Below are 21,228 nucleotides of genomic sequence, written 5' to 3'. Positions count from 1 at the left end.
CTGTGGTAAATAAATAAATAATACCCTATTTTTGACTAGACATATATCATAACAGATAGCTCAATAAATAAGAGTCAAGATTCGAGGTAGTAGGAGTTTTTGCAGGTTTAATACAGCATAAGGACAGGAACAGGACAACCTGCATAGGAACAGGGGCCCAGCAGGACGACAGGGGCCCAGCAGCTGCTGGGGCTGGGTCGGGGATGAGCGCGCTACCTTTTAATAACAATACATGAGCTTATATACAAAACGCAAACACATAGCATTACATTGCAGTAGGCGTAGCAGTGGGTGGAGCAGAAGGCATGACGCGTAGCAGTCGCGAAAGATAAGAGTAAAAGTAGGTGTAACTGGGCGTATACATAGACATGTGGTGCAGACGTAACAGAATATGTCATGAATGGGGCGGAAACATTGGGGGGGCTACCTAAGGAGCCGGGACCTCTAACCTGGTGGTGCGCGCAAACTGGCAATGACGTGTTACTAGGAGAAGCTGGGGGCTATGAACTCTGTGCTAGGAGCAGAGACTAAAGTCTGGAGAGTCGGAGCGACATGTACCTAAACCCTATCTAGTATCTGATGTTTAGGGAACATGTTGATATAAACTAGAAGTCAGGAGGGGAAAGGCTAACTTGATTCTAAGACTGGAGCATGCATTATTCTACATGTAGTGCGTGATGAAGAATATTAAATGACCATTAAATGCAGTATTTCTCTAAAGTGGAGACGAGAAGGCTAGACAATGACGGAAACTATTGATGCAGTTCAGTAGCTTAGGAATGCAGAGAAGGAGGACTGAACTGATAACTGGAACTATAACATAGTCTTGGCAGACTCAGAGGCAGAGCCAAGCTGCACCGGGCACTGCGAGGCAGGAAGTAAGTGAAAGGTCGAGGATACAGGTGGGGGCTGTATCGCTCCTCAGCGAGGCTCCAGGAGACAGGAGCTGAATCTGATGTCCAGGCCCTTTTGAGGCCTGGAAACGGGGACTTTATAATGAAATAACGTGCACACTGAGAAACGTGACAACATAACTTTACATAGGCCTGATATTCGTATTATTCACGAGGACTGGAAACTGGCATACTAGAGGTGGACACAACTGTAATTGCGTCATTAATCAGACATGGGGAATAACATATGCATATTTAATCATGCACACATAACATATGATGGATGAGGCGTAGGGACACAGAACATGACAAAATTTACTTTTCCACAGTACCATAAAGTTCTAAAAGGACCACAGGTTCATGAGATATAGCCCCTATTGAATATCTTGTGCCCTATTACGGGGGTTCTTGTGTACTGGCACCAAACCGCCTTTAGACACCTGACAACTGCCCCTTGGACTAGTGGATTCCACTGAGACTGTAACCCCACACAAGGCACCGGTTGCCACCCCTTGGGTCCCAGAGTAGTGACCATTTTGCTTGCTGAGGCTTTAGTTGTGAACTTTGTGTTCATCCAGAAAGGTTCCTCAGCAGGTTCACAAAAGCTCATTACAGTGGCAACATTTGGTCTCAAAACACAAATCAGTTGAGCCTTTGGGCAATACTTGAAGTCTTGTGGGTATACCCGAGTTTAATCCTGATTAGTCCCCACATTAACAGGGTCGTGGTGGGTTATTTTATCCACACTGTATGGACGTGCCCGAACTGAAACTCTTTTTGTTACAGATGATATTTATTAGAATAAGAAATCTCTTGTGTTCTCATTATTAAGAATATGGTTGTGCTCAGTAATATATGGCTGTCTCTCACTTGTCTGACTGGTGCACGCATCACTTTGTCTTTTCACTGTCTTGTCCTGGAACTCAAGGTGGGACTATCACTTGCACATAGGGCCACAAGGCCAGCACTAATAAAGATAAGACCATGGAGAGCTCAAAGAGGAGTGCAACTATTTCGGGGCTACTGGACCTCTTTCACAACAACCCGAGGAAACATACCTTGGGTGGACAAGTTGTCTTCCAGCACGTACAGAGGGTTTGGCCTGCATTTCTCCTGTGACCTTCTGTTGTGGCAGAGGACCAGGCTGAACTGACTCCTGGCAACACTCATCTGTGTCAAGCATAAAAGAGGACATATCAGTGCTACAGTGAACATTTCAAACGTGCTTAAGGTTTCCCACTTATCAGTTCCCAGAGTGATTGGATGCCTCCATACTTGTGCTACTGTATCCCTGTAATAAATAGCTCCAGTGTTGTGTCTCTTCCTTCCAGAGGAGCTAACACTAGCATTACACTGTTGGCAGCCTCAACCCCTTAACCATTGTGACTTACTCAGCATCCCTCCCCTTGCGGTAGAGGGTGTAATCTGAATTAGGCTGCCCAGAATGAACCGAGAAGGTGTTCCAGCATTCTCTTGGGAAGGAATCTTTCAAAGAATTTAGGGGCATAGTAACAACGCCCAGCGATAATTATCGCTGGCCATGCTTAGCGATAATTATATTTTAGCAGGCTATCTCTGGAATTTATCGCCCTATTAGCGCGTTATTAACGACATGTTACTCCAGGGCGATAAAAATTCCAGCGATAGCGAGGTTATCGCCCTTTTGCAGAGAACATCACTAGTTTTCCAGCGATGTTCCTTGCAAAACGGCGATAACCTTGCTGATACGACCCACAGGGTTATATCAGCATAATCCAACCCTTTGTTAGGGATGGCTAATTCAGGATTTTAGCAGACCTTACATTTTGGCGAAAACGTCAGTTTTCACCAAAATCTAACATGTGCTAAAATCATGTGGGCTGCCTTGTAAATATTGTGATGTAAACATCAGCGATATTTGCAAGGTAGACCATCAGGGGTACGCCCAGTAACTCCCACTTTGAATCTCATTGGAGATGAAAGGGAGGCATTGGGAAAAAGGGTACTAACATGTGATTATGCATGTTAGCACCCTCTTGTAAATAGGGTGCTGGTTTTATCACCGAAAGGGGAGATAAAGCCCTTGTAAATATGCCCCTTAGCGAAATATTCAAACAACCATGAACACCCAAACTAAGGATGGCTCTCTTAAATATATTAGATGCTGAGGGCTTTACAGGAGCAGACAAGGTCCTTCTAAAATTGGGGTTTACTTGGGGAAAAAGGGAAATTTCTCAGACTAGATTTAAACCCACCCCCATGACATAGCAAAAGGAAGACGGGGGATGGACAGATGGCTCATCCTCAAGATTCCTGTGCGTACAAGGCCAGAGGGTGTCTCCCTAAACATCACAAAATAAGATGTGCATAACAAGATCATTTTGATGAAATTAGAGACGATTAAACATGAGTAACCGTCCATAGAATTGGACACTCTTCTCTAGAAAATCACCACGCCTAAATGTAATTGTTCATGAGTGCACATTGGTGTAGCTGTGCATCAAGTGGCTTTACTGTATGATCATGCTCTTAGATATGTGGGCCTTTTTGCTATGTCCATTGTTTATAAAAAAAAAAAAATTAAAACGCAAATCAGTGCTGTGAAAAGAGATACTTTGGTTTCTTTAAAAAGTAGCAAGGTGAACTGTTGTGTCTTTGAAAAATGTCTTTTAAGAGGCTGTGAAACCAGCTACTGAGTTCTGTGCTTGCAAATTCAGGCTGGCGATCACAAACATTTCCCTAGACTGAAACTAACGAGACAATGTTACCAGAAAGTATTTTAATTAGTGCAAATGCACTATAATAGCTTTTCAGTCAGATCTCTGGGTGGAATGGCCCTAGGTAATTCAGTTTTCTCTGTCTGTTTCAAAAACAGAATTGTTTCCTACATGTATTAAAGTACTTTTTTTTAATAAACCAACTCACAGATTGGCTATTCGGTAGAGGAATGTTGTGTTTTACAGGGTTCTGAGCGTCATTGCCACATCACCGAACACGCGATTGAGAGTCAGGTGCCAATCATGGGTGTTTTGTTACTTCAATTTGGTGCCCCATACTACTATGGCCCTAGGATACCATCGACTAAAATGTTTTAATTCGTAGCCAAGTGACACCTGTAGTTTACATACAACACACCGACCATTCCAAAGTCCCGCCCTCCTTGGCACTTCCACACAACAGGGAATACTAACAATCACGTATAAGGAATTTAATTGGACACATTCATATGTTTCCCTTTCATTTTGTGTTAATCTTTTCTACTTTTAACACAGTTATGAATTCTGTATGTCTGTATCCTTTTTAATCACAAAAAAACAAGTCACGAAAAAATAGATCATCTCACTATTCAAAGTTACCACATTCTTTAAAGATGATAATAACCTGTGGTGGAAGTTTTTTTTTTTTTTCTTTTTTTCAAGTGGTGTAAGTTTTAAGATTATATTCGATTGACACTAAACACTTCTTCCCTTGAACACACAGGTATTTATTGTGACGCTCTATTCTATTTTGCTACACGCCCTCAGTCTCAACCCACACACACAGCCGACACTAATGTATCTACACTTCTTACACACGAGCAGTTAAAGGTAGCAAGAGCATAGTTCATGCAAACTTTGCTTTCAGCTGACCCCCATAGCTTCATACTTATTTATTTCACGCTCTTATATAGTGTTGTGCCACCAAAGTACAAATATAGCACTTTACATAAAACGTAGACGGCAGTACATCCTTGATAGATGACCAGGGGGCAAAAAGGGAAATGGAAGAAGGCAGTGGGATAAGGAACAGGGAGCTGAGAAAGCTGGAAGAAGAGGAAGACAAAGTGGAGGGGAAGGTATAACACGACAACTTTTGAACAAAAGACCAAAGTGGTCAGAAATCAAGGATCAGTCAGGCACAGGTGACAGATCAAGAATTCCAATCCCTAAACAACATAAGAGTCCGAAGGTTCTTCTCCACCCAGGTACATTCAGAAGAAATATGGCTTTAGTACTATCTGGAACAAGAAGGTGTTTGGTGCTAATCTTAGGCTAAGAGGCAGAGAATGTCGATAACTTAAGCAGCGCCTGCAATGGATGGTTTCAAGACTTGAGAAGATCTGAATGTGTGTGGTCAAGAGTAAGGGAGGTTTTACTCCTTGACTGCCTCAAACCACCTTACCTTAACAGGAGATCAGCAAGATAACTTGGCATCAGGGCCGGACTGGCTACCGGGCGTTTTTGCTGCTGAGCTGTGGGCTGATTTCGTTGATGGGGACCTGCGTGTACTGAACGAAATTCGTTTTCCTTTATTTATTTTGCAGCACACGCAGGTCTCCATCAACAAAATCAGCCACTACTGCAGTGAAATCAGTCCACAGCTCAGCAGCATTCCAAAACTCCCGGTAGCCAGTTCGGCCCTGCTTGGCATGGACAAATGTAGAGCATTATAGGTAAGGCAACAACATTTAAGCTGGACGCATGCCTCTATTAGCGTCTACTGAAGCTCTCTCAAGAATGTGATTGAACCTATGTTCTCTGTAAGTGCTGTGGAGTGGTGGATAGTTTCCAGGGCGCAGCGAGGAAGCTGGCAAACTGGCTAAGATGTAATTGACTGAGCCTATTCTAAATATAAGGAGAGCAAGAGTTGTGGATCCGAATTGGCTGGTGCAAAGGAGGTGTTTTATGTTTTTTTAGCTAGTAATGGACTTTGGTGGGAGTTGGTGGAGAGTGCTACTTTGTTTACACGAGAATTTATTGTGGCATGAATCATAAGAACTTGGTTTTGCTTTTGGTGCTGATACATAGCCAAAGTCATTTCGTTAAGAAATCAAGACAGGGTCAATTTTATTGTTGTTGGGTCAATTTTAACATAACCTTTTTACTGTAAAGCCATGTCACTGTAAAACATAATCCTAGTTAAGTAAAACACATCTCTGATCGCATAATGTATAGTTTGCTTCCCTGAAAACGTGCTACTAGATTAGTAGATGTACAGTTTGATATATTAATTACATTTCATTGGTAAAACACACCACATTTGTTTCACAAACTTGTAAAATGTGCATTCTTTGCACACTGGATTGGTGTGATCTGCTTTTGCTAAAATATGTTTGCTGGGAATGTCACTTTTAGCCAAAACACTTCCTTTAGCAGGTTGTTTTCTTGGATTTTGTATAGGAACTTTACTGGTAAAGCTTCGCAACGTTGTCACCCCCATATATTTGTCTTGTGGTTAAAATGTATAACTACTTGCACCAGATGGTTAAAATATATAACTGGCAGACAGCGCATTTGGATGCGCTGTCTGTCAAGGCTGTTGAACTTTGTTAACCCTTTCGCTGCGGCGCCAATTCCGCCGCAGCGCTAAGGGGGTGGGGGGGCCGCGCTGCGCTCCGACGCTTGTGACGGAAACGCTCCGTCACGCCCATCGGGTGGGCTGTGGTTGTGACGGAGCGGTTCCGTCAAGGCCCCGCCCGCTCAATAGAACGGCAGCGCAGGCATAAAATCAGAGCCACGCAGGTGCGGCGGCCGGGCCGTGACGGAACTGCTCCGTCACCAGCACAGCCCACCCGAGGGGCATGACGGAGCGGTTCCGTCACAAGCGTAGGAGGGGTTAATGTTTGCATGTGCCATTCATGTCACCATTAGATTTTGGTGATTGAAATCAAGGAGTCTGGTTTGTTGGACTGCCTATGTCAGATGACATGTAAGTTGTGAGACAGACATTGTGTGTCGTTTGATGTATTCACTCTGCTGACACAATTACATTTTAATTGTTGGTTGGCACTGTATGTCCATTTGTATACCCTGGTGTCATGGTAACATGTTGGATTTCCATTTTATTTTTGCTCACTAAATGAAGACATATTTGCACACAGGCTTGCTTAACCCCTTCCACGTGGGGGCTGATTCCCCTACAGTGCGTGGGGGGGGGGGGGAGGCTGCATGTGACAAGCCCAGTTCGTCATGCTGCATAGTGGAGCTGTGCTCATGATGAGCTGGGCTCGTCACGACTCCATCCACTCCAATAGAACTCCGCACAGGCGGGGAATTAGCCGGGCATGGGCCGGCCACGGCAGTTATGGCGAGCTCAGCTCGTCATGAACATAGCTCCACTGTGCCTCATGACGAGCTGAGCTCGTCAGAAGCATGGAAGGAGTTAAAGATGTAACAAAAAAACTCAGGGTCACGTTTATCATCATATCATGCAGCGCAGCAAGTCACCCGGCTGCTCTGATTGATAGGGAAAGGGCAGGAATGCAACATACTTAACTTTGTATGGTGCATTCCTACCTTTTACCCGCACTGGTGCACAATGTGCTGCCTAGCGCCAATGCAGGCACTCTTTGTACCTTGGTGCAAGAGTGCCTATGCTGTTGACAGGATTGGTTTTGTGCAGGAAGAGGCACCAAAAACAAATAATTGTTCCTGTCAATGTAGGCACCCTTGCAAAATGATGCAAGGGTGTCAGCGCTGCCATACGCCTCCGGGCATTCGTTGCGCTCTACAAATTTATAAATCATACAACTGCTCTTTGTGCGCCGGCGCAAGGGAGAAGGACAGGGAAGTGACTTATATTGTAGATACAGCGCATTACTGCCCTTTTGTGCCACACAGCAGCGCAGCAGGAAGGCTTGCTGCACTGCTGTGCATTAAGATACTGTAAATGAGGCCCTAAGAACCCAACTGATTCATTTTGGTGACTTTCACTTACAGGTCATACCTACAGGTTTCAATGTGATCGGAATGAACTTCGCCCATCTCCTCTGGGCCACCACCCAACATATTCACCTTAAACAATTGTGTACTGCCCATGGGCCCAGCAAACCTTGAATCAATACTACCGTTACTGCCTTTGCCCCCAATCTCCAAATCACTGTGTAGGAACCCCCTACCGTTAGGCTCACCAAGTGCTATATATGTTTATCTTACTTTCCACAGTAGCACATTTTTCTTGATTGGAAATATTCCTGTTTCCATTTTCCTTAAACAGTGTAAACTACCCCTGTCTCCCAGGTATGTCTGTCACATTGCTAAGTAAGCTGTTTGCTTCCCATAGGGACAAGATTGATGGAACATAAACACCCTCAAAAAGTATAAAGTTCAACAAAAATGCATGCATTCTTTCTGGTAGAGACCAGGGCTGCAACTGGAGTACTAGGAACCACAGTGTCCAGGCCTGGATGCTTTCTACAGTACAGGAACAGGACAGTTGTCAGAAACATTAGTCCCCGATCGAACGTGGGGAACTCTAGCAGCTCTGCATCACCCCGCTTTCAGCATAATACAGCAATTTCAACTGTAACTCTGTATAATGTGCAGTGTAATTTCTATGAGGCTGACAGTAGTCGATAATCGTCTTAGTGTTCTAAAAAGGAAATCCATTCCTTCCAGATCAGGAGGTTGAAATACAGCACATTCCCGAGCTCCTCTCTCAGTGAGAGTCCTGGAAACACAGTGCATGTGTTCTTTTTGTAGCTCCCTGTTACAGGCTTTTTTAAACTGATTACAGACACCTTACTCATCAACGACACCATTGGAAAGGAAAAGACACCACCATGAAGATAAGTCTATAAAATACTACGACACTGGATACGTACTATGTCGCCAATCAAGAACAGTCTCTAACTGACTCTTCTTCACGTGTCCTACTGTTGCATCAGAGCACTCCACAGAAGATTCCACAATCGCAACAAATACAAGGTACAACTTAGGGTCTAGAGTAGACCCTCTTCTGCAAGCTGGAAAAGTGTATGTTAATCTGCACCAGCAGGTTCATTCTACCGTCTCACCTCAGACCGATCCCTCTTTTGCAGAGTTTAACATACACCGGCGACACTTAGGAACACATGAAATTTGGGGCACACAATAAAAATGATAGGTGCCTCCTATATTTCTTCATGTTTATTTTAATCTGTCCATGAAGATCTAAAAATCATGAGCTTAACAGGATCTTGCATCTAACTCTTCTCCATGTAATCTTTGATCTGTCCGTGATGATCTAAGCACCATGAACTAAACTGGAGAACGATTAGCCAATGTTAATAGTTCCAGAAACAAGTCACAGATCTATTTGTCTGCCAACTGGACAAATATACATGGGGAACCATAGTATGACATGATGATTGTGAAAGTAGGAAGTAAATGTTGAACAAATGCTCTCATCTTGGCACAAAAAGTCAATGATTGTCAAGCAGTCAAAGCAGTACTCTCCAGAGTTCTGAGTGAACCAGAAATAGATAGATATTTGCAGCTCTATGGAAAACTGACAGTGAGTATTGAAATGAGAACATCTGTAAAGCCAAGATTAAATTAGAGAAGGAAATAGTTAAGATCTCAATCAAGAAATGTATATGAATCCATAGTGTGGCACCTACTGGGCTCTTCGCTGCTGTTCACAGACATGACAAAGTGTTACTGAGGAAGGGCAGTCAATAAATAGTACACTGGGATATAGCTATTCCCTTCAACTGCAATTTTACAAAATCCATATTTTACTCCAGAGTTTCATGTCTCACGATTGGCAAATTGAAGGTTGGGAGTCTCATCGTGTGTAAGGCTAGATGGAAAATGGAAATGTGTTGTTTTGCCTCAAAACGCACACAAGAGGAGATCAAGACATGCAAAAGAGACTTTAACCCCTTGGCCGTGGGGGTAATTCCTCCGCTGTGCTGGGGGGGCGGGGGGCGCACACAGCGCCCCGGTGCTCGTGACGAGCTCAGCTCGTGATGAGCCACGGTGGCCATGTGCTCATGACAAGCTGAGCTCGTCACGGCCACACCCGTTTCTTTGGAACACTCAGCACAGCGGGGGAAATAGCCCCGCGTGCGAGCGTTGGAGCCGTTATGACGAGCTCAGCTCGTCATGAGCACACGGCAACCGTGGCTCATGACGAGCTCAGCTCGTCATGGGCATGGGAGGGTTTAACATATGAGACAAAGAAAGATTTTCACCCCATTAAGACATTGGATTATTCCAATAGAGATAAGGCATGAAAAACCTAGGCAAACAGCGATTTTTAAAAAGCAGATGAATGAAAAGGTAGCTAGAAAAACATTTCTTGGCATACGAGATGAAAAAGATAGGGAAAGCTTGCTCAAGCGAAAAATGTTTGAGACATATTTGTAGTTCTTGCTGGACATTTCCCGAGTTCTCATGAGCTCAGCAACGCATCTTGAGCTCAGCTAGACACCTCCCTGTACTCATTGTGAGAATCCTGTCATGTGATCAATACTAGAAACCCCTGTGTAATATATACATTTGAGTCTTCTCTGTACTTGACAAGCTTGCCTCCACTGATGAGTTTAGGGGGAGAAGTGATCGATCAACTATTTATTCTTCTTTTATCAATAAAACCTTTCAGAATCTGAACTGGGTGTGTAATTTTCAAGAGCAAGGGAAAGCTCATGTAAGTTTTATTACTGGATTTGTAGATGGAGAGAGATGTCTGCTTACCTATAACAGTTTGCATAGTTTGAAGCAGTGAATATGAATGGGTAAAATATTCAGTTGAATAAAGGAACATTCATTTATGTTCTCATCATGCATTCCTACAAATACAGAAGCGTTTAATATTTAAGCAGTGGACTTGGAAATGGTTTATAAATGGCATATATTCAGTTCTGAAAGAATACGTACTCCATTACTTTCAAAGGAATTGAACATTGAAAACTATCTTGAAAAGAGCTGAAAGAAAATGATTGCCTTTTAGATCATATGTGCCAATGAGCACTTACTTATTCTGTGTGCAACATTGACATAGCTCATATTTAATTTTTATTTTATTTTTTCAATGGTATGGTACCAAAACATCATCAACAAAATAGTGTCTAACAAAAAAACTGTGCAATAAATATTTTTTACATAAACATCGTTCAATTGGAGTTAATATTAAGAAATCTGCACCCAATTAGATGATATTTTACTGAATAGTATTTAGTCCACAAAGTTTCTGTCAGAGGATACTTTTCTAAAATATGCTGATTTACAACCATAATCAATATACATCTTCTCTTCATATGTAAACCAATCAACTGACAAACATTAAGGGTCTCACTCCAAGAACTGCACAATTCTGGGTGCTAATTATACATAAGGCAAATACTGATTTTGCTGGGTGTGAAATGTACCCAGTGGGAAATTACTACATAATTCTTTGGGGCATGTTTACAAGCCCCTATCGCCACAGGAACGTTTTTTTTTTTATGTCCCTGCAGCGATACAGGCCATGCCTTATTTACAAGGCAGTGTTTAGCCATCTAACGTGGCTTAACAGTGCCTTGCAAATAAGGCACACTTTCATGCTATATTTAGCATGAAAGGGGAGAGCAGTGGAGTTTGCAGTGAGCGTTCCACCGCAATACCCATTGATGTTGATACTGCCCTATGTTTACAAGGGTGGCGTAAATATTGGGCAGCGCCACAATTAAGAGCAAAAAAAACTGGTTTTCCCATGGGAAACAAAGAGAAATGCTTTATTTCTCCTCGTTTTTGCTGTTTCCATGTGTGCTGTATGTGCAGCAGAGATAGAAACAGCAAAATGCCATTCATAATTGCTTATATGCAGGAAAGTGTCTCTTCATGCACACAAACAATCATTAAAAAAATTACGAGTTGCAATTTCTATGTGTGCTGCACAAAGCAGCACACAGCAGTTACATATCACCATTTAAGATTACGTGCACGAAGGTACATCTTCTTGCACATAAACATTCCCACACCGCAGGCACCCTTGCACTGTGGTGCAAGGGTGACTGCATTGGCGTAAGGCAGCTGTAATTAGTGCCAGCACAGGTGAAACGCAGGTCTGCACCGTATTGTTGTAAATAGGGTGTAGCCCTGCGTTTCTAAAGTGGCCAAGAAGGCTAACGCCTCGCTCTTTCACTTTCCTTGTAAATATACCTCTAAGTTTTGGACTTCAAGATTGTGACAATGTGGAAACAGTGCATGTTTTCCCCTGTTCATGGTGCTCATAGAATGTGCACAGTTTGCCCTGAAGATCTGTGCTAGGTTTTAGCTGGTGAGAAACAAGCAGGCAAACACCTGCACTTTAGCCAAGTTCCACACAACATATAATTGTGGTTCAGAAGCTTACTCCTGTTTTCACTGAGATCTGGATTAGCAGAGGAAGGAAAATGAGGGCCTACCTCTCTGGTCTGCGATTAACTTCTTTCCAGCTCCCATCCATCTCAGGGTGGATAATTCCAATGCATAGCCCTCTTTTCTACAACACGCTAGACCACTATCTCTCTTTCCTTCCTGTTGTACAATCTACAAAGCCCTATGTCATGGTCATCCATCATATACATATTCATCCCTTACATCACTCCTGCTATAACTGTGTTGCGTCTTCAGCATGGTTACTTCCTCCTCTGGGAACACATCCAATGCAGTGTATGCACTCCCCTCAATTTCTATTAAGCCTCTTTTCACTATGCCCAACTTTCAGGTAACCCACATTCATTCATCCATTGGAAGGCTCAGCATCTCTACGGTAATTGCCTATAGATGGTAAGCTGGCCCGGATGTATGACACTACAACGCATGCTTTTACAACGCATGCCATTACGACGCAGGTTTTACAACGCAAGTCGTTACAACGACTTGCATTGGAGGGCGCTGGATAGTGAATAGTTTAATTTGCTATTCCAACTCCAGTCCCCGTGGATAGTAGGGAAGGTGTTGGATAGTAATTAAACTATTCCCTATCCTAGAGCGCCCCCCCCCAGCGCAATTCGTTGTAATAACTTACGTTGTAAAAGTTGCATCGTAATGGTAGTGCGTTGTAAAAGTTGCGTTGTAAAGGATGTTCCCCAGCTGGCCCACCTCCAAATGCCAGAAATTGCCCACATCTTTATTTGTGGCAACTAATATTCCAAGAGGCACAATAGTGGAAATGCCAGTAAATCCTAGACCCAAAAGTCAGCCAGATGTTTCACAACACTTGTCTTCAGTCCCAGGACACTTCAATCACATACAGCACTCATTTCCTTAAACAAAAAGTTCAACTGGTGTCCTGGCTGTCCAGTTTCTCAAGGAAAAATGTTAGATCATCACACAGCAAATTATGCCACATTGAGCCTGGCAAGTTCTGGTCCCCGCCATGCCTGCGTCCGGGGAGCGGTCTGTGAGTCGCTCGCGCTCTTAAAGAGGCAGCAAATTAAAAAGTAATTACCATGAAACTGCTTTCTCCTTGGTCCTCTTTTTGCATTATGCAAATGTAATGTGACCTTATCCATTTAGCATAATTAATCAACATCAATAATCACGATGAAAAGTCAAAGCGGCAGAGTGATTTTGATTTAAGCGATTCGCCTGGTTCGTGTAATGGCGTTCCCAGTCCCCCCAGGGAGAGAGGCATAGTTATACCAACTCCACAGGTGATGTCGGGCTGTTGACGAACTAATTGCTGGTTCAGCCAGGGGCAGCTTGTTATGCAAATTTTCAAAGGAGGGTTGTGCCGCGCCTGGTGTCTAAAGTTAGCAACTGCTTCAGACATATATCTGGATGAAAAGCAGACAAGCCAGCTGACATCCTTAAAGGTGATGAGCAAAGCCTCTGAGTGCAAATTTCTGATTCTTTCAAAAGTGAGAAGAACTTTTGGGTCTGATGTCAAGTGCATCCTTGATTCTTTCTGCAGTTGTGCCTTCAGTGCTGCAGCTGCCAGCATTGTACTGAGACACTGATTTACATTTCAGGAATATTTTACACTATTTAGAGAATGCTAGATGTTTTCCTAAAATACTCCATAACTGCAGTTAGAAGAGTAAATTAGCCATCTGAACTACTGTACGTAAAGTTTTGTCTTCCATAAATATTCCAGACCTAAAATTAAAATAGCAAATTAGTTTTACTGGTATCAGCACATCACCTGATGTCCATGAGACTATCAGTGGGTAGAAACACAAAAGTACTTCAATTCCTCATCTGAATATGCCTCGTTTATGCATGAGAATCCAGAGATTACAGTATTGGCACACGTGTAGTCTTTAGTTTGGGAAGAAGATACCCTGTCCTATAATTTAAAAGGCCAGCGATGAGGAGGAAAGGCATCACTGAAGGGTTCTAGATTCGAGACGTGAAAAATGAGTTATCATCTACTGAAATGTACAAAACCTGTGCCTCAAGTGCGAGTGGGACTCCACTGAAGTGCATCAGATAGACAACATGTGTGTAGTAATGTGAGAGGGTCCATGGAAGGGAATGAGATGACCTGTGATATGTAGAAACAGGGTGTCATCTCAAGCATTTTTTATTATAATTCTGAAAACACCACTTTTAGAAAGTTAACATTTTCCTGCCCATACTCCTTATGTGCCTAAAGCCTGTGTTGGGACAGATGACTGAGTGTATCTGACAGTTGGACTTTGTGACTTCCTCCCAGACAGTCACCCCATGCAGGGGTTACGTGTTTCTAAATGAGCCAGCTGCTAGCAGGATGGGGGCAGAGCTGAGCACAGTCCACTTTCAACTGAATAGGCTGTGCTCTGCCTTCACTTCACACGAAGGACATATCACCTCCACATTGTCACTGCATCCAGCTTGGAACCAGGGCATCGGAGTCAGGAAATTACATGCACTTCAAAGAGACTTTCTAGAAGCTTATCCCACCTTTCAGAGGAAGGGCACAAGTTGTAAAAATACAACCCTGAGACCCACTCTTCAGTTCACTCCTAGACCTGTGGAAGATCTCTCATAGAACTGACTGCTGTGCAAACTGCACTACTGCTGTGCTGTACCTTGATTTACTGCTTTGTTGGCTGGAGTGTGCTTTTAACCCTCAGAGGCCAGCCCTGCTGTTAAGACCTGCATCCAGGTCCCAAGGTAAATGTTGGCCAGGCCCAATCCACTTCTCTTATCTGATCCATGCTTCATCTCAGTTGGCCATATTTGTTTACCTTGACCCTGTCTTGCACAACTAGATGTCCGCGGTTGATGCTTTGATCTTCTAAGCATCTGGTTTGGGAAAGTTCCTTCCATCCCCTGTTCAGGCTCCAAGCAGTCTAGGGTGACAATAGCCTGGTGTCAAGTCCCTTTTGGAGTGTGCTGGAGGCAGCCCTTTGAAATGTAAGTTGGGCAGGAAACAGCTCTGCCCCAACCATCTTGGCAGGAATGGGCGATCTTGCCAACACTTACTCCCCCGTTGTCTCACTGTCTAGTGTGAATATACAAAGGCCAACTACCAAGCTATTTTACTGTAATGCGCCCCAGAACACAGGTAGCATGCAACAAATGGTGAGGACTAGAAGATGACAACTTTCTAAAAGTGACATTTTCAGAATTGTGACTTAAAATCTGAATATACCATTAAATAGGGGTTTAAATTATAATTAATTTGAGAGTAAACATGATTTTCCTATCTGCTCCCAAACCTCAGATATCAATTAGTACGTATTTCACTAACAGGACATGTAAAACATAAACCCACATGTCCTACCTTTTAAATACAATGCATCCTACCCTATAAACCTTTAGGGCCTGATTTAGGGGAGACTCACATTTAGTATATAGGAAGGTTTCGGCTGGGCAACAGGTTCATTTTGCCATGTCGAAATAGCAGTTTAAAACTTCAGTGACCGTCCTGGGATATGTTTTCAAGGGCTACTTTAGTGGGTGGCACAATGAATGCTGCCGGCCCACTAGTAGCATTTAATATACAGATCCTGGGTCCCACCTCACTAGGGACTTATGTGAAATTAAAAGTGCCAATTGAGTGTAAGCCAATTTCACCAGATTTAAAGGAGAGAGCACAAGCATGTGAACACAGGTTAGCAGTGGACAGAGTCTCAAGACCAACAAAAATACATTTTAAAAAACAGGCGATGTGAAAGCAAAAAGTTTGAGAGACAGCCAACCATGGGTGTGAGGTCTAACAGCTGCTTACTGGCTCCAAAGGAATTATATGGACAACAATAATTTGGGCCACAGCTGTGTAACATGTGCCGTGAGGGCATGAGAACAGGAGGACTAGTACATAGTGTTTAATTTGCCAAAGTGTGGAACCGAAGAAAGCTCAAACAAGTCTGGCAACCACTTAGATCGGGCAAATTATAAGGTAAGAGAGGAATTGGTGAGGAATGTAACGAATTACAAAGGGAATATTTTTGCACCATCATGTAGTTAAACTGTTTGCACAAACTCACAAATCTCAGTCCAGTATCTTAGTTGAACAATACTTCTGTATGTAAGAGCATTTACTTGGACCTTCCATCCATGGGCTCTTTCCTGAAGCAGCGGGAAACATCCATTACAACGCAGTCATTACATCGCAATGCCTTTACAACGCAACTTTTACAATGCAGGTGCCTTTACATCGCATGCCATTACAATGCATGCCATTACAACGCATGTCATTACAACGCATGCAAGTAATGGAGAATTTTAAGTTTTAGGGTGGGTACAGGTTTAGGGGTAGTTCGGAATAGTAATTTTTACCCCTACACTATCCAACATTTTCCCCACTGTTGCACTCACTGGAGGGGGAATAGAACTGTTTTCCCCTATGCTATCCAACACATTCCGTACTGTTGCACTCACTGGAGGAGGAATAGTATTTTTTACCCCTATGCTATCCAACACTTTCCCTACTGTTGCACTCACTGGACTGGGAATAGTAATTTTTACCCCTACACTATCTAACACTTTCCCTACTGTTGCACTCACTGGAGTGGGAATGGTAATTTTTACCCCTACGCTATCTAACACTTTCCCTACTGTTGCACTCACTGGAGTGGGAATAGTAATTTTTACCCCTACACTATCCAACACTTACCCTACTGCACTAAAAGTATTCTGTGTTGTAATGGTATGCGTTGTGATGTACTGCATTGTAATGAAATGCTTTGTAATGGTAGTTAAAAAAAATGTGTTGTAATGGTATGCGTTGTAAAATCATGTGATGTAATGGTAGTTGCGATGTAAAACGGCGTTGTAAAAGCATGCGTTGTAATGGCTTGCGTTGTAACGTCATATATTCGAAGCAGCCCATGTGCACTCCCTGGAGTAGCAGAGCGCTATACCAGTACCCACTGCATTACCTTCCGCGCCACAGTGGGCACCAGTGATGCCAACAACGCGGAGCCACAGAAGAGGAACCGTCAGAAATGAACCCATCCGCAAAGCGGTACATTCAGCTTTCAGCAAACATGCCTTCATCATCAATCAATGGTGCGGGCACTTTGTCACTCACAGCTGCTTCACATTGCATGACAAAAAGATGACATTCAAAAGTGTCTGCTCTGATGTGCTCGCTTTCTAATTTAGGAAGTGAAAGCTCCGGCGACACCAAAGGCCAATTAACGAGAGTGGGAGCCTTTTATCATCCGAGGAAGCACACAGAAGGTATCTGTCAGAGGCAGTGAGAATGCTGCAATGCAATTAACAGAACTTCCCAGTTGTCGCTATCTAAGTGCACATTCAAGAGAAGAAGAAAGCAGTGGGTCGTTTGGTAATTTCACAGCATTGAAAAGTATGCGAGCTCCTATTGCAAGGAGGACAAAGTGTGGCTGAGTTCATTCTCTGAGAGTCATCCAGATGAAAGGGTGTGTGGCTGCTACTTTAATGTCCAGGCAGTTAAGGGGTTAACACATTGTTGCTGCCATGAGGATGCACAAACATCCAAACATGATACAGATGTGCCACTAACCTGGTATTTCTTAAGCATGCACCCTATCAAACACATGTTAAAGTAAAATGCCACTTGCCAGTCGACAGCATGTGCCCCATTGAACGCTTGTTAATGCAACATACCTCGGTATGCATCTGACAAAAAGTGTCTATAACATGGCACAGTAGACTTAGACAACCGCATTCACTCTTTCAAACATCTGTTAATGTAACATGCCACAGTACACATTAGATTAAAGCATGCGTCTTATCAAACACCTGTTAGTGTAACATGCCACAGTATGCATCAGACGAAAGCATGCGTTCTATCAAACACCTGTTAAGTGTAGCACACAGTACATATTAGATGAAAGCTTGCGCCCTGTCAAACACCTGTTAGTGTAACATGCCACAGTATGCATCAGACGACAGCATGTGTCCTATCAAACACAGGTTAGTGTAGCATGCCACAGTACACATTAGAATAAAGCATGCATCCTGTCAAACACCTGTTAGTGTAACATGCCACAGAATGCATCAGACGACAGCATGTGTCCTATCAAACACCTGTTAGTGTAACATGCCACAGTATGCATCAGACGACAGCATGTGTCCTATCAAACACCTGTTAGTGTAACATGCCACAGTATGCATCAGACGACAGCATGTGTCCTATCAAACACCTGTTAGTGTAACATGCCACAGTATGCATCAGACGACAGCATGTGTCCTATCAAACACCTGTTAGTGTAACATGCCACAGTATGCATCAGACGACACCATGTGTCCTATCAAACACCTGTTAGTGTAGCATGCCACAGTATGCTTAGATAATATCACGCACCCTGTCAAACATCTGTTAGTGTAACATGCCACAGTACACATCAGACGACAGCATGCATTCTATCAATCACCAGTTAGTGTAACATGCCACAGTATGCATCAGCCCAAAAGCATGCACCCTATTTGTGTAACAAGCAACAGTATGTGTTAGACAAAACCCTACACACACACAACAGACACATTTACATAGCACAGTATAAATACATCACATAAGAGATTACTTGAATCATACCCAGCTTTGCAGAAATATAAAGCCATCTGGCGACTAGAATACACAACAGCGCACTAGGTGCCTTACACATATGAAGATGTGCTGGGCAATGGAGACAAGTATTGAAAAATATATTATCTAAACAGCTTTAATAAAACCACTGGCCTTCCTGTTCAAATCCACAGCTTGATAAGTGCCTTGTTCCAAGTCTGGCGGGGGGGGGGGGGAGGGGGGGGGGAGCTCTGCGATAATTGGCCAAGATCCCACCTGACAACCTTGAGGCTCTCCGATCTCATTAGAGTCGGGAACAATGCGGTGGCGCGTCAACTGGCCGCACTTCTGAACATTCTTGAACTGGTGGTCTGCAATCCATGGACAACCAGACAAAGCGGTAAGTTCCTCACCCTATTTAGGACAAGACAACAATTAATCACTGGATTTGGCTGCCTGGCACCTTCAATTGCCAAGCGAGGAATGCTAATCTCTGACCGTGAAGACAAACAAGGACATGGTCTGATCCCTTCGTCCAGGGGATCATATTCTATAAAACATGGACACTGAGTAGTGTTCTATAAGGTCCCTAATTAACCAACAATTAAACTGATCCTAACTTTGGAGGCAAATCCAATATCTTCTCCATAAAGTTCAAAGACTCAGTCAGTTTACATTTCTCAATGATGTCTTTACCTTCTATCGTTGCTCTCTTTGGGAGAATAGTGATTGCCCCCTCTGCGACTTCTTCGTGCTGGTTCACGATGTTGACCTTGGAGCCCCAGCTGTCCGATGCAACCCACATAAAATAACCCACTAGATCAGCTCTCTTCGCCGCTGCCAAGACTTGCCTGTTGGAGGAAGCATACCACACAGGAGTAAATCCACCAGCCAGACTAGAATCCAAGTTCAATCAACAAGTGCCATTTAGAGAAGTAGAAACCAGAGAGACGCGCAAGCAGAAAGCCACAAAGATGGTATTGAAAATATTATGAACCCCCCCTAGAACAGGTGTGAAAGGAAATTTGGGAAGGTGTGTGACTGCAAACCTGTCAGAGTTGGGGTGTGATAGGCCAAGAAACACACACAGTTTAACTGGGCAGAGGGATATATGACGGTACAACGCGTACTTTTACAACGCGTACCGTTACCACGCTACTTTTACCACGCAAGTCGTTACCACGACTTGCGTGGAGGGGCGCTGGATAGTAATTTTTTTAATTTACTATTCCAACTCCAGTCCCCGTGGACTCTAGGGAAAGGAGTTGGATAGTAAATTAATATATTTACTATCCTGGAGCGCCCTCCAGCGCAAGTCGTGGTAACGACTTGCGTGGTAAAAGTAGCGTGGTAACGGTACCGCGTTGTAAAAAATGCGTGGTTACCTTTGTATACCGGGCAGAGCCATGACCAAGTGAAATGAAAGATTAAAACTGAAGAAACAAGATATAATAAGATACAATAACAGCCCACAACAAATGGGAGACAAAATTGTTGACTTTTTCTCACTCTCAATGACATCATCTAATTCTCTGGACATGGTCATGTGCTGTAGAGTTAATAGTGATCGACAATATCAATAACATATCTAGGTTTGTTCTACTATTTTAAGTGCCAAGGAAAATCTGGTTATCTAGATATTTGAGGGGGAACTGGGCGAATTTCATTAAGCTCGAGAATATTTTATTTTGGTAGAATGTAAGACTTCCACTGGCAAGTTTATTGAGTGTTGGAGAAATGGTTTGGCTCCCACAACACATTGTGGCAATGCAAAACTCTTTAAAAACATCTTACTTAGTTTTTTCGGTCTAAGTTCATAAATAGCTCTCAAAAACTTACAGGGGATGTGCAAGGATACAACTCTCACAGCAATACAGGATAAAATATTCACAAATGATCCGGATAAACCAGTCATAAAACAAAAGGTTAATTAGTGATTGCAAAATGGTTCAATTGAGTAACACCTATAAAGGGAAAGTGAAGAAATGTTAGTTCAGAAAGAGAGTGCGAGCTGGCCTTGACATGTATAAGCTGGTCAACAGTAAGTAGCAACACTGAAACAAGAACAAGCAATAGCAAAATAAGAAGTCTGACTTTGGCTGCCAGCCTTTTGGCTTTGGCAAAGATTCTTCTATTTTGCCATGTTTTTTGTAAATCTTTATTTTTGAAGCACTGGCAGGTTCTCACTAATAAAAGGTTAAAAATATGTATTTTTTTTAGCCTCGCTAAGCATAACTTGCCATATCAAATCCTAGTACTTCCCACAGCTCTCCAGGATTGTGCAGCTTTGCAGCCCCACACTACCATTTCTTCCCGCTGGACGTGTTACCCTCTTGCAGCGGGAATTCTTGCAGTGTGGAATCATCAATGCATGGTCCGAGAAGTTGATATTTTACCTTCCGCAACTCACGGCTCATAGCCAAGGACTAAACTTAGAGTTAGGAAGTAGAAAAGTTGCTTAAGCAGTCAAAATCCCAATCCTGGTGAACAGAAGTTTCACCTTTTGTGGAAGGGACATAGGTCCTGGGAGATGCTGCATTTTTAATCAGACGTCAGGAACATCAACCAGCATCATGAAGGGCGATGATTCCTAACTCTACTAGACTTCTTGAGAGGAACTTCTAACCAAGAACCCCCCAATAACTTGTCTTAGCTGCATTTATGGATCTCATCTCTATCCACCTTGACCACAGTTTGTTCTAATTGGGTGAGCACAGCTCCATGA

At 43.2% G+C, this 21,228-nt stretch overlaps 1 protein-coding gene across 1 annotated transcript in view; it reads right to left on the bottom strand.

The window, feature by feature from the left end:
• The window catches only part of GRM7 (glutamate metabotropic receptor 7), a 1,739,703-nt gene that overhangs the window by 967,296 nt on the left and 751,179 nt on the right, over positions 1-21,228 (bottom strand). The window contains exon 4 of the mRNA XM_078661666.1: positions 19,200-19,354. Coding sequence (XP_078517792.1) covers positions 19,200-19,354 — 155 coding nt within the window. The remainder of the gene's footprint in view (positions 1-19,199; positions 19,355-21,228) is intronic.

This window comes from Lissotriton helveticus, chromosome 9, assembly GCF_964261635.1.
Source record: "Lissotriton helveticus chromosome 9, aLisHel1.1, whole genome shotgun sequence".
Taxonomy (NCBI): domain Eukaryota; kingdom Metazoa; phylum Chordata; class Amphibia; order Caudata; family Salamandridae; genus Lissotriton; species Lissotriton helveticus.
The sequence above is the reverse complement of the archived record's forward strand: the minus strand, read 5'-3'. Positions and strand labels throughout refer to the sequence as shown.